The sequence below is a fragment of the Engraulis encrasicolus genome, chromosome 6 (genome assembly GCF_034702125.1).
Source record: "Engraulis encrasicolus isolate BLACKSEA-1 chromosome 6, IST_EnEncr_1.0, whole genome shotgun sequence".
Classification (NCBI taxonomy): Eukaryota; Metazoa; Chordata; class Actinopteri; order Clupeiformes; family Engraulidae; genus Engraulis; species Engraulis encrasicolus.
In genome coordinates, this window is record NC_085862.1 from 36923369 (window position 1) to 36935868 (window position 12500).

Consider the following 12500-nt stretch of genomic DNA (forward strand, 5'->3'; position numbering starts at 1 on the left):
CTCCTGCCAGGGAAGCCGACAGGAGTGGGGGACAAAGGGGTCAGTTGTCCCGGGCCCAGAGAGAGAGAGGCGGAGGGAGCAGGTTGAGAATGTGATCCTCATTACATTGTATGTATTGGGAAAGGGGGCCCTTTCAAACTATTTTGTCCCGGGCCCAGTCAAACCTGTCACTAGCACTGCTCCTGCTCCAGCCTAGACCAGACGACCGGGTTGGGTTTAACCCCCTTTTTTTTCCAGTGTCATCAAAAGGCATATTTTCCATATCTACTCTGTGCTCTTGTCCCCTTGTCCCCAAATAGCCATTCATTCATTCATTGGTTCATAACTGTCTGGCCTCTCTCTCCTCTCAAATGGCCTCTCGTATTATTTATTCATGACATCGCTGTGACAGTTGAGTGTGGGCCCGCGTCTGTGATGGGGCAATTAAAGGAGCAACGATGATGAAAACAGATGCTCAGAAGAGCCCCGTCCGTCCATCCGTCCATCCGGCCCTCCTCTGGGGGTTCTCTCTCTGCTCTGCTAAAGCAGTCTTTGGTGGAGTCTGTCATGTGTTGTGGACATGGGCACAGATAAAACCAGATACACACACATACTGTAGATGCAGAAAAACAAAACACACATCATGCACACATACATGCACGCACGCACACACACACACACACACACACACACACACACACACACACACACACACACACACACACACACACACACACACACACACACACACACACACACACACACACACACACACACACACACACACACACACACACACACACACATGCACACACACACACACGAGCACACGTATGTACGCACACACACATGTACAGAGAGAGAGAGATGAATAACTAAGCGAAACAAACACGTTTTTATGGGGAAAAAAACAATTTCTATGTAGAGTGCGTCCATTTGAGCTCATCCAGGAGTGTGCATGATGAGGTGCATGCGCGTAAGGCAGTGCAATACAGTGTTAGTCAGGTATTAGCCAAGAGTGTTGGAGTGTAGTGACTGCCAGACTGCCCTCGGAGCACAGAGGCCCCCTCTGTTTGTGCTGTCTGGATGATCCGGTTATGAGAAGAGGCCACTTGGCAGAGGCCACTCACCCCCCTCCATCCAACCTTGCACCCCCTCCCTCCACCCCCATACACAACACCACTGATGGCCTTTATCTATCAGCAGCTGACAGCCAATCATACTCATATTCTCCTCCCCCTGCCTGTGTGTCTCTCTCTCTCTGTCTCTGTCTCTCTCTCTCCAGCCCTCTGTGTCTCTCACCTCTTCCACGATTCCCCACTAACACATCCTGCCATTGCTCTGTCTGTGTGTGTGTGTGTGTGTGTCTGTCTGTGTGTGTCTGCCTCCCTCTGTGTCCACCAGGTCTAGCGGCTTTCAGCACGGTCTCGCCTCGCCCGTCTCCTCGCTGGACTCTGGAGGTGGCATCGGCGCAGGAGGAGGAGGCTTGAACAAGGTGGGCCCTCTCCCGCTCTCCTACGCCATCAAAGAGGAGGCACCGCTGGGATACAACAACAACAGCAACAACAACAAGGTTGTGTCGGGTATGGGTCTCTCGTTTGGCGGTGTCGGGCGAGCCGGGATGGGGACGGGGATGGGGATGGGGACCGGGGTGGGTCTAGGACGGTGTGCCCCCCACCATTCTGCCGACATGGAGCAGCCCCTGCACGGCGGGACACATGCGGGGGCGTCGGCGAATGTGTCGTCAGCGTCGACTGCAGCGGCGGCGGCGGCGGCGGTGACGGCATCCTCCTACCCGTTTAATAATGAAGATGACTCCGCCTCCCCGCTGGCGTTGTCCCTGGGCGGTGCGCGTCAGTCGGCAACGCGCCTGCTCCACGCCGCAAGCAGCAGCCTGAAGAGACGTTGCCGCTCCTCCCTGGCCTCCCAGTCATTGTCCTCCGCCGTCGCTGCCGCCGCCGCCACCGGGACTGCCGCCGCTAGCGAGGGCATCGATATCACCGCCATCATCTGCTCCTCGCAGATGTCCGTGGTGGCCGCCTGCGCTGTCAACGGCTTTCGCTCCTCATCCGTCAACCACTCGCCCCCCATCTCCACCTCCTCCCCGTCAACCTCCTCCTCTTCCTCGTTCACCTCCTCCTCCTCCTCTCTCCTGACGCTCTCGGGCTTCCGCTCGGCTCCCCTGAAGCACCAGCTGCCTCCTCCTCCTCTTCCTCCTCCGTCAGCGTGCCATCCTCTGCCTCCTCCCGCCTCCTCCTCCAGCCCCCGACCCCTGCAGGAGAGCTGCCAGCTGCCCTCGCCTGCCAACTGCCTGTTGGCTCTATCAAACGCCTCTTCCTTGTCGTCCGCATCCTCCTCGTCCTCGTCGTCAGCGTCGTCTTCCTCTTCGGCGTCGTCGGTGGAGCCGGAGCCCATGCAGCAGGGAGGTGGCGGTGGAGGAGGTGGGGGTGGGGGAGGTGGTAGTGGGGTGTCGGTGGAGGGTCTGGGTCTGCTGATGGGAGTTGGGAGTGGGTGTGTGTGTGGAGGTGGGGGTGGGGGTGGAGGGGGTCTCCACCAGGGTGTAGGAGTAGGAGTAGCAGGGGGTGGTGTAGGGGAGGCCGGGTCTCTCCTGGAGGGTTGCCACAGAGCGGGCGGTGTCCTCGGCCCCGGTGGTGGAAGCCTCGGAGCGCTGAAACAGGAGCCGCTGGACGACTTCTCTCCCGGCGGCAACACCGATGACGAGCTCTTTCACCACCAGCAGCAGCAGCAGCACCATTACCTCCACCACCATCACCACCACAACCACCACCACCATCAGCTGTCCTCCTCCTCCACCTCCCGAGGCCACCACCACCCCCAGCAGAACCCCCGGCACCCCCACCATCACCACCACCACCACCCTCATCATCACTCCCACGGAGCCCCCTCACGGCAGGCCATGCCCCCTCCCTACCACCTGCACCAGTACGCCGGGACTAGCCCAGGGACTCTGCTCCACCTCCAGGCCCAGACGACGACATCCGTCAGCTCGGCCCTGGGGCCCAGCACCACCACCCCCAACAACAAGCCTCTTCCAGGGCTCGGGGGCCTGGCGTCAAGCTCCGGCAGCACCAACGGCGCTGGTACCGTCGGCGGCGGTGGTGGAGGCGAACGGGAGGACGCGGGCTCGGTGTTCGGGGACAAGCAGCTGTGCCGCTGGATCGACTGCAGCGCCGCCTACGAGCAGCAGGAGGAGCTGGTGAGGCACATCGAGAAGGTGCACATCGACCAGCGCAAGGGTGAGGACTTCACCTGCTTCTGGGCCGGCTGCATCCGCCGCTACAAGCCCTTCAACGCGCGCTACAAGCTCCTCATACACATGCGCGTGCACTCGGGGGAGAAGCCCAACAAGTGCATGGTGAGTCGAGTATCTTTTTCCTTCAAAAACACACTACACTGTTGCTAATATGGTATTACATTACATTACATTAGCATTTAGCATTTAGTATTACTACTATTACTATGTAAAGGAGCACAGGGAGAGTGCTGCACTGAAAAACACCCCTCTTTTACGCCAACCCACCCACTCATCCACCCCCTGCCTTTCCAAAAACAGCCCAGTCATTTCTCTAATTTCAGAACACACACTATATAAAATAATACAGATCAGGTTCTCAGCAAGGAGGGCTTTTATTTTTTTGTTGTTTTTGAGTTTTTTTTGTCGTCAAAAAAAGTCATATTTCATGGTAATAGCAGAGTCATCAACTTCCTGCGGTTTGTCTTGATGCTTGGCCCCCATTATGGATGTCAGGGCCCTCCAGAGGCAGCGTGTGGCAGGCCAGACCACCTATTTTGATTGGTGTCACTCAAGTCAGATGGCCTAGATGTACTTTGTCATCTCCAATATGGATCATTTGCGATCGGTGGGCTTAAAGGTTCTGCCCGTGGATGGTGGTGGTGGTGCTGTAGTTTTCGCTGCCTTAAGTCTTTTTTTTCTGTTGGATTTTTCGTCTTAAGTAAACAGCCTTGATGGCAAGGCCCAGCACTATGATGTTTTGGCAGGGTTGAAAGGCAAGCAGTTAAACATCGACTGGGGCCCTTTGCACTTAGCCTAGAGAGTTTTCGCTTTTAATAAGCTTGCTATGTGTGCGTGTGTGTGTGCGTGTGTGTATGTGTGTGGCTGTGTGTGTGCGTGCCTGTGTGTGTGCGTGCATTGTTTCTGAGTTGGTGCCCTTGGACCAAGTCATTTGTTTTTTCATCCCGCTAAATGAAATCAGAAAAATGTTGTGAAGTATTTTGCTCCCCGACTCATATTTTCCTAGCCGGTGTCAGGTATAAATATGCTTTCTGTTGAGGAATTACGGACTTTAATTGGAGTTGTAGCTTCTGGCTGTGTAAACGGGAACAGTGCTGAAACCTAACTCAGCCAGGTAGGACGCTCGGATTTCACAAGTCAACACACTAATCAATGTCAAACCGCTTCTACTCCGGACACTCAGTTCAAAATGGAAAGAGCCCTCAAACTCTTCCAAAGACTCCGTCCAAATACACTATTAAGCCACAATTTGTGTAGGGCGAGCCCCCATATTTATTTTCACAGGGTCAGTCCCTCTCTCTTTTTCTCTCTCTCTCTCTCTCTCTCTCCTCGTCCGTACGTTTTTCAAGGTGGAGGAGTGATTGAGATCTGAAAAACCCCAACACATCTGGATAATATAAGCAAACAAGGCACGGGCCTGATCCCTTTAAATGGGAGCTTTAACTGTTTAGCCGTCCCGTAAGTATTAAGCGAATTGCCCTTTTTTTCCGGCCAAGCTAAATATCGAGAGAAAATATAGTAGGTTGGTGGAGGGGAATCACCACAGCAATGTCCAACTGATTTAATGGACAAATGAATTCTCCTGAATTGTCCTGCCCAGTGCGAGGAGGAATGTTTCTTTTCTTGTTAGCTAGCTACGTTGTGTTTCATTTCCAAGTGAACTGTCCAAAATAGTTTTGGTGGGGGTGGGGATGGGGGTGGGGGTTGAGGTTGTGGGGTGTAATGGCTCTACATCTATTTTCAAATATACAGCTTTTGAAATATGCTTTTTGTGAAACGTCCCCCCTACACTGGACTGGTTCCACAACCTCACATGACCCTTGTGAACTTACCCTGATGGATCCCAGGCACACAGCAATATGCACACTATCTATGCCTTCATGATGTTTGAGTTTATTTGACCAGGCCTGCATTGCATTCAGTGTTTTTATCAATACCACACTGTGCCATGCATGTGTGTGTGTGTGTGTGTGTTAGGGGGAGTATGTGTGTGGATGGTTGGTGGATGGAGTGTGTGTGTGTGTGCGTGTGTGTGTGTGTGTGTGTGTGTGTGTGTGTGTGTGTGTGTGTGTGTGTGTGTGTGTGTGTGTGTTTGTGTGTGTGTGTGTGTGTGTGTGTGTGTGTGTGTGTGTGTGTGTGCGTGTGCGTGTGCGTGTGTGTCTGTGTGCGTGTGTGTCTGTGTGTGTGTGCGTGTGTGTGTCTGTGTGTGTGTTTGCAGGGGAGGGGAGGTGCGTGTGTGGGTGGGTGGATGCATAAATATGTGTGTGTGTAAGTTTTTTGCATTGTCATTTTGTGGGGTGGTAGGAGAAATGGGGGCTCTTGCACTGAGATGCATTGTGAGGTTCTGGAAATAATTGCTTTGTGTTTCTGGACCAGTCACGTTTTTTGTTATTTCAGTGTTCACAGTGTATACAACACCACACTATTTTTTTGTTAATATTTTTTTCTCCTTCTCACGTTGTGTTGTATAGAACTCTTTCTCTTGCTCGCTCTCACTTGCTTTTCTCTGGGTGTTTTGAGATTCAGCCCTGGTGTCACAATTCTACAAACAAATGTCTTGTTTTTTTTCTTTTTCTCTCAATGGGAGATGCTTACCAGATGCTGACATAGGAACAAATCAGCCCACTGTACTGTAGCTGAAACAAGATGCTGGACAGTGTTCAGGAACTCAAAATGGATCTGGACTGCCAAGCTATACTGCATGAGTGACTCAGTGCCACATACAGTGTGCAGGCAGGCACACACACACACACACACACACACACACACACACACACACACACACACACACACACACACACACACACACACACACACACACACACACACACACACACACACACACACACACACACACACACACACACACACACACACACACACACACACACACAATTATACCTGTACCCGAATTACTGTATTTTTCAAATTGTTGCCAGGGACTCAGCTAGTTAGCTACCTACTGCTGTGCCAATAAATCAGAGGAGGTATTTTCCCCACTCAGCATTTGTGTGTGTGTGTGTGTGTGTGTGTGCGTGTGTGTGTGTGTGTGTGTGTGTGTGTGTGTGTGTGTGTGTGTGTGTGTGCGTGTGCGTGCATGCGTGCGAGCATAGGTATCTGTGTGTGTGTGTGTATGCATGTGTGTGCATGTGTGCGTGTGTGTGTGTGTGTGTGTCTGTGTGTGTTTGTACCTGATTAGTACAATCTTACGTAGGTCTCCTCTGTGTAAGCCACGCATGGGCCAAATGTGTTAGAGTTACGGAAAGCTACGAGGTGGGAAAAGCCACAGCCATTATTAAGGAAGTTTGCCTCCGAATTGCTGCAGTGTGACTGTGAATGTGAATGGGCTTTGCTGAAGATAGATGAAGCCAGGTGCTGTTAGACTGGAGGTCTGGGAGTTTAGGATTTTTCCTCACCTCTCCTCTGTACCTGAGAGTGTGTAAGGGCTTGATGGAAGACATCTTGCATGTAGACAGAGCCCTATATGGGTCATTTCACGTGAAATCAGACACTTTGGGACCCGACCGACCCGGATTTCAATCATACTTGGTGTGCCTTTTCAGTAGCAAGGTAGCACCCCAGAACTGCATTGGTTTGAATCTGACACTAATATTAAGGGAGAAACAGACTAGGAAAGGTTCACATGTGAGGGTAGGACACTATACATTCAGCCTTGAATATATCAGTCAGTGTTAGTCACAAAAAGATGCCTGTGGTGTTGTTTGAAAGCTCTTTTCTGGCTCTACATAGTACACAATCACCTTGGAATACAACTACTCTCAGAATATGAATTATGAAAAAATTGAAAAATTAAAAATTGAATATCTAAAAAACTCATATTTTAAAATGGCCAGTTCCTTGTCCAAACGTAGCCGGCAATGTCATGAGCAGCACCTTAAATGCTGGTGTTCGGGTTTGTTATTCATTTCAGAGAGAAGTTGACTCACAAATATGGCATCATACAGACCACTTACTAATAATATGGTAATACCATAGTAGCATCACATGACAAAACAAAAACAAAACAAAAATGGTCAGTGTCCATGGTCCCAGCAGGTTTCAGAAACTAAGGCAGATGTCCATTTATACACACCAAATGATGATATGTGAATGTTTGAACATTCCTTCTCTGTGTACCTGTGCCATCTTCCCTTTACCGTACTTTAAAGAGATAATCAATGGCTACACTCTCATTTTGTACTCTACCAGTGCATTTGAAGCAGCAGCTGTGTCTTTTGTAGATAATGTATAAGTACGTCCCGTTGCAGTTACAGGTTCCACTACCAGAAACACATCCTGATGATCCATGACAGTCTATCTGGTCTGAAGGGAAAAGTGAAGGATGGAGATGGCCCATGAGGATGCAGGAAGTTCAGTTTTCACCTCTCTCCAGTGCTCGGCATACATTCCTCAGCACATGCTAGCCACCAGTTGCCATCATATACAGCTACAACATACCCTTTGATGCTTGAAAATGTAACACATTCCTTTACTGAGCTCACTTTTTCCAACTCTGCCTTCTCTGAATGCTCAAAATGGCCTAACTTCCACTGTGTCCATTGACAATGGGCAGAAGCTGTGTAGTTTTTGAGTACCTGGAATAGTTCTTGCAGATTCAAACCTTTTCAACAAGTTCTCAGCTTCATGATGGTACATATCTGTTGTGGCAAACTGGCAATGGATGTTCTTGACATTATCCTTGACAAATTCAAACAGTTGGTATGGCGTTACAATTTAATTGTCAATAGGACGTTGCAGACTTCCTGCACAATATAAGAACCTTAAAATTACAACAAATTTGTGCCACCACGAGGCAGATTTTCACATACCTGCAGAGTGGCACTTTTTTGCCACATCACATGGCAAAGGTCCATGTGATGGCGTTGGAGGGACCAGTTAAATGGCTTGCTGCACGAGCAAGTCTGCAACGTCCTATTGACAATTAAATTTATAACGCCATACCAACTGTTTTTGAATTTGTCAAGGATAATGTCAAGAACATCCATTGCCAGTTTGCCACAACAGAGATGTACCATCATGAAGCTGAGAACCTGTTGAAAAGGTTTGAATCTGCAAGAACTATTCCAGGTACTCAAAAAACTACACAGCTTCTGCCCATTGTCAATGGACACAGTGGAAGTTAGGCCATTATGAGCATTCAGAGAAGGCAGAGTTGAAAGAGTGAGCTCAGTAAAGGAATGTGTTACATTTTCAAGCATCAAAGGGTATGTTGTAGCTGTATATGATGGCAACTGGTGGCTAGCATGTGCTGAGGAATGTATGCCGAGCACTGGAGAGGTGAAACTGAACTTCCTGCATCCTCATGGGCCATCTCCATCCTTCAGACCAGATAGACTGTCATGGATCATCAGGATGTGCTTCTGGTAGTGGAACCTGTAACTGCAACGGGACGTACTTATACATTATCTACAAAAGACACAGCTGCTGCTTCAAATGCACTGGTAGAGTACAAAATGAGAGTGTAGCCATTGATTATCTCTTTAAAGTATGGTAAAGGGAGGATGGCACAGGTACACAGAGAAGGAATGTTCAAACATTCACATATCATCATTTGGTGTGTATAAATGGACATCTGCCCCTAACCTGGGACCATAGACACTGACCATTTTTGTTTTGTTTTTGTTTTGTCATGTGATGCTACTATGGTATTACCATATTATTAGTAAGTGGTCTGTATGATGCCATATTTGTGAGTCAACTTCTCTCTGAAATGAATAACAAACCGAACACCAGCATTTAAGGTGCTGCTCATGACATTGCCGGCTACGTTTGGACAAGGAACTGGCCATTTTAAAATATGAGTTTTTTAGATATTCAATTTTAAATTTTTCAATTTATCATAATTCATATTCTGAGAGTAGTTGTATTCCAAGGTGATTGTGTACTATGTAGAGCCAGAAAAGAGCTTTCAAACAACACCACAGGCATCTTTTTGTGACTAACACTGACTGATATATTCAAGGCTGAATGTATAGTGTCCTACCCTCACATGTGAACCTTTCCTAGTCTGTTTCTCCCTTAATATTAGTGTCAGATTCAAACCAATGCAGTTCTGGGGTGCTACCTTGCTACTGAAAAGGCACACCAAGTATGATTGAAATCCGGGTCGGTCGGGTCCCAAAGTGTCTGATTTCACGTGAAATGACCCATATTAACCTTTTTCACCACCAGCCAAAATGGCTTGTGGATGTTGATCTTACTAACCAATCAGACACTCACTAATGGGTCAAAGTGGCTAGTAAGTTGGGCTTTTTTTTTAACCAGCCAAACTAGAATTTCACCAGCATTTGGCCGATTGGCTGGTGTTAATTTAGAGCCCTGCATGTACGTAGTAGGAGTTAGTCTGGAAGTTGGGACTTTTCTCCACTTCTCCTCTGTACCTGCTTTTGACCAAGGCTTAAGAGTCAGAGATGGAGTTTGCTCCAAATTCCTGTGTGACTGTAAATATACAAGTACACAGCATTGGCTTGCTGAAAACAACTTGAGGTGCTCTTTTAGCCTGAAAGTCTGGAAGTTGATGCCTTTCCCGGGGTCATCCCCCCCGTGTCCTATGTTCCCTGTGTCCTATGTTCCACAGGTCCTATGTTCCCTGCTGCTTCCAAGTATTGCTGCCTCATGGCGAGCGCAGGTTGTTGTTAGGGTTAGTTGTCGTTAGGGAACATAGGACTTGGGGAACATAGGACTCTGGGAACATAGGTACACCCCCCTTTTCCCCACTTCTCCATACGCTGTGTTCGTCTAAGTTTAGGCTTTCTCCAGCTTCTTCTCCTTTACCCAAGAGTATGTGTGTGTTTGCTGTAGACAGCTTTAAGTCTTCTGTTAGTTTGAAATTTAGCCTTAGGCTTCCCTGATTTTTCTCTTTACCTGAGAGTGTAAGGGCTTTCTAAAGGCAGCTAGCTTCCTATGGTAATCTAGAAGTGTAGACTTTTTTTCTACTTCTCTTCCATACCTGAAGGTGTGCATGTTGTAGGTTTGCTGAAGACGGCTTTGGTCATGTGTTAGTCTGGAAGTTGAGGCTATTTCCTGCTTCTGCTCTCGTTGTACGTGAGCAGCAGTGAAGGTGAAGGTGGAGGTTACGTGGCGCTATTCCGACATGTCGCTATTCCGACGTTAATGTCTATTGTCGGAATACCGACACGTTTTCCACCGTCCGCCGCTATTCCTACATGCCGCTATTCCTACATGCCGCTATTCCGACATCCCTAACCTTAACCCTAACCCTAACCCTAACCCTAACCCTAACCCCTAAAAAGTGTCGGAATAGCGGCATGTCGGAATAGCGCTATGTCGGAATAGCGATTGCCCCCCGAAGGTGGAGGCTGTGTGTGTGTGTCTTTTTATGGACCGACCGAACAGGAAGAGGCTTTTTGGGCCGAGTTGCGCTGTGCCGTGCTGTGTTCACTCGCTGGCTTCCTCAATGGCACCCCCGTAATAGACAAAGGCACGCTGGTATTCCAGCTATTCCAGGCAGAGGAAACAGATGAGACATTTTGATTTAGGATGAAATGCTCCAGAGAAAGCGGGCTAATCCCTTTATTATCTTTCCAACAGCAGATTCCACGGCCAGCTCAGGAGATGAGAACACCCCCTCCTCCCCTCAACCCTCCACTTCCCCCTGCTCCCCTTCCTCTAGCATCCAAACACAACACTCTACTACACCCTCCTCCTGCTACTACTCTTCCTCATGCTCTTTCCACACACACACACAAATACATACACAAACATACATATACACACGCACGCACACATGCACATGCACACACACACACATACTGTACGCACACACACATACACGCACACTCTCACACACACACGTGCACACAAGCACGCACACACACACACATACAATGCACACAGATACAAATACACACAGACACACACACGCAAATACTTTTACATGCATATGCACACATACACATACACATACACATACAGTATACACATACTGTATACATAGGGCCTATACGTTTTTTCTATCTTGTTCACACAGAGAGATGCACCACCCCCCTCCATACACACACACAGTGATTCACTCACACAAACATACGCCTCCCTACACCTCTCCATCCTTCCCCTCTCCCCAGCTGCACAACATTAGCCTTCACGCTGGGCTTTGGCAGGAAAAAGTCATTATCACAACGCAAGGAGTACTCTGACTCTTTAGCCTGTCACTGTCTCTGTACGTAGGCTACCTGGCTGTGTTCAATTCCACAACCTTTTTCACATGAAACACCGCAGCTCTCGCATCTGTTAACATTGAACTCTGCAGACTTTAAAAATGAACCGTCCGGTAAGAACATTTTCTTTTTCTTTTTTTTTTTTGCGAGGCACTCTCAGTCCACCCGGTCCAATTAATGAGCTCCGCGGGCTGTTTTGTGGTAGTCGGCACGGGGGAGAGCCGCGCAGTTACAAGGAAACGACATAATCTCGCTGCAATATCCTGTTGTGTTTCATGCCTAATTCGAGTGTTGTTTTAGTTTATTGAGTTTTTTTTTCCTACTCGTCGTCTGCATTAATATTAAAAATATATCCCAGCGACCGAGCGCAGCCGTAGTCGCTGTCCCAGGGCTTTTGATATCCCGCTGGTTTATTAGGAATCAACCCTGTGGATTTCATGTCTCCGATCAGCTGACCTCTTGGCCCTCTGAAAATCCCCCTCAGACACACTCATGTAAATGATGGGGTTCTCTCTCTCTCTTTCTCTCTCTCTCCCTCCACACATCTCTCTCTCTCCCCTTCTCTCTCTCTCTCCCTCCACACATCTCTCTCTCTCTCTCTCTCTCTCTCTCTCTCTCTCTCTCTCTCTCTCTCTCTCTCTCTCTCTCTCTCTCTCTCTCTCTCTCTCTCTCTCTCTCTATCCATCACACACACAGCCCTTGTCTGGAGCTACTGTGCTGTGCTGTGCTGTGGTGTGCTGCAGTGTGCTGTGCTGTGCTGTGGTGTGCTGCAGTGTGGTGTGGTGTGCTGCAGTGTGGTGTGGTGTGGTGTGGTGTGGTGTGCTGCAGTGTGGTGTGTAGCAGTGTGGTGTGGTGCAGTGTGGTGAGGTGTGCTGCAGTGTGGTGTGGTGTGGTGTGGTGTGGTGCGGTGCGGTGCGGTGTGGTGTGGTGTGGTGTGGTGTGGTGCAGTGTGGTGTGGTGTGGTGTGGTGTGGTGTGGTGTGGTGTGATGCAGTGTGGTGTGGTGTGATGCAGTGTGGTGTGGTGTGGTGTGGTGTGGTGTGGTGTGGT

At 49.1% G+C, this 12500-nt stretch overlaps 1 protein-coding gene across 2 annotated transcripts in view; it reads left to right on the plus strand.

The window, feature by feature from the left end:
- LOC134451209 (uncharacterized) overlaps window positions 1-12500 on the plus strand; it is a 120774-nt gene that overhangs the window by 52016 nt on the left and 56258 nt on the right. For both annotated transcript variants that reach the window (XM_063201482.1, XM_063201483.1), the window contains exon 4: window positions 1384-3355. In XM_063201482.1, the coding sequence (XP_063057552.1) occupies window positions 1384-3355 (1972 nt within the window). The remainder of the gene's footprint in view (window positions 1-1383; window positions 3356-12500) is intronic.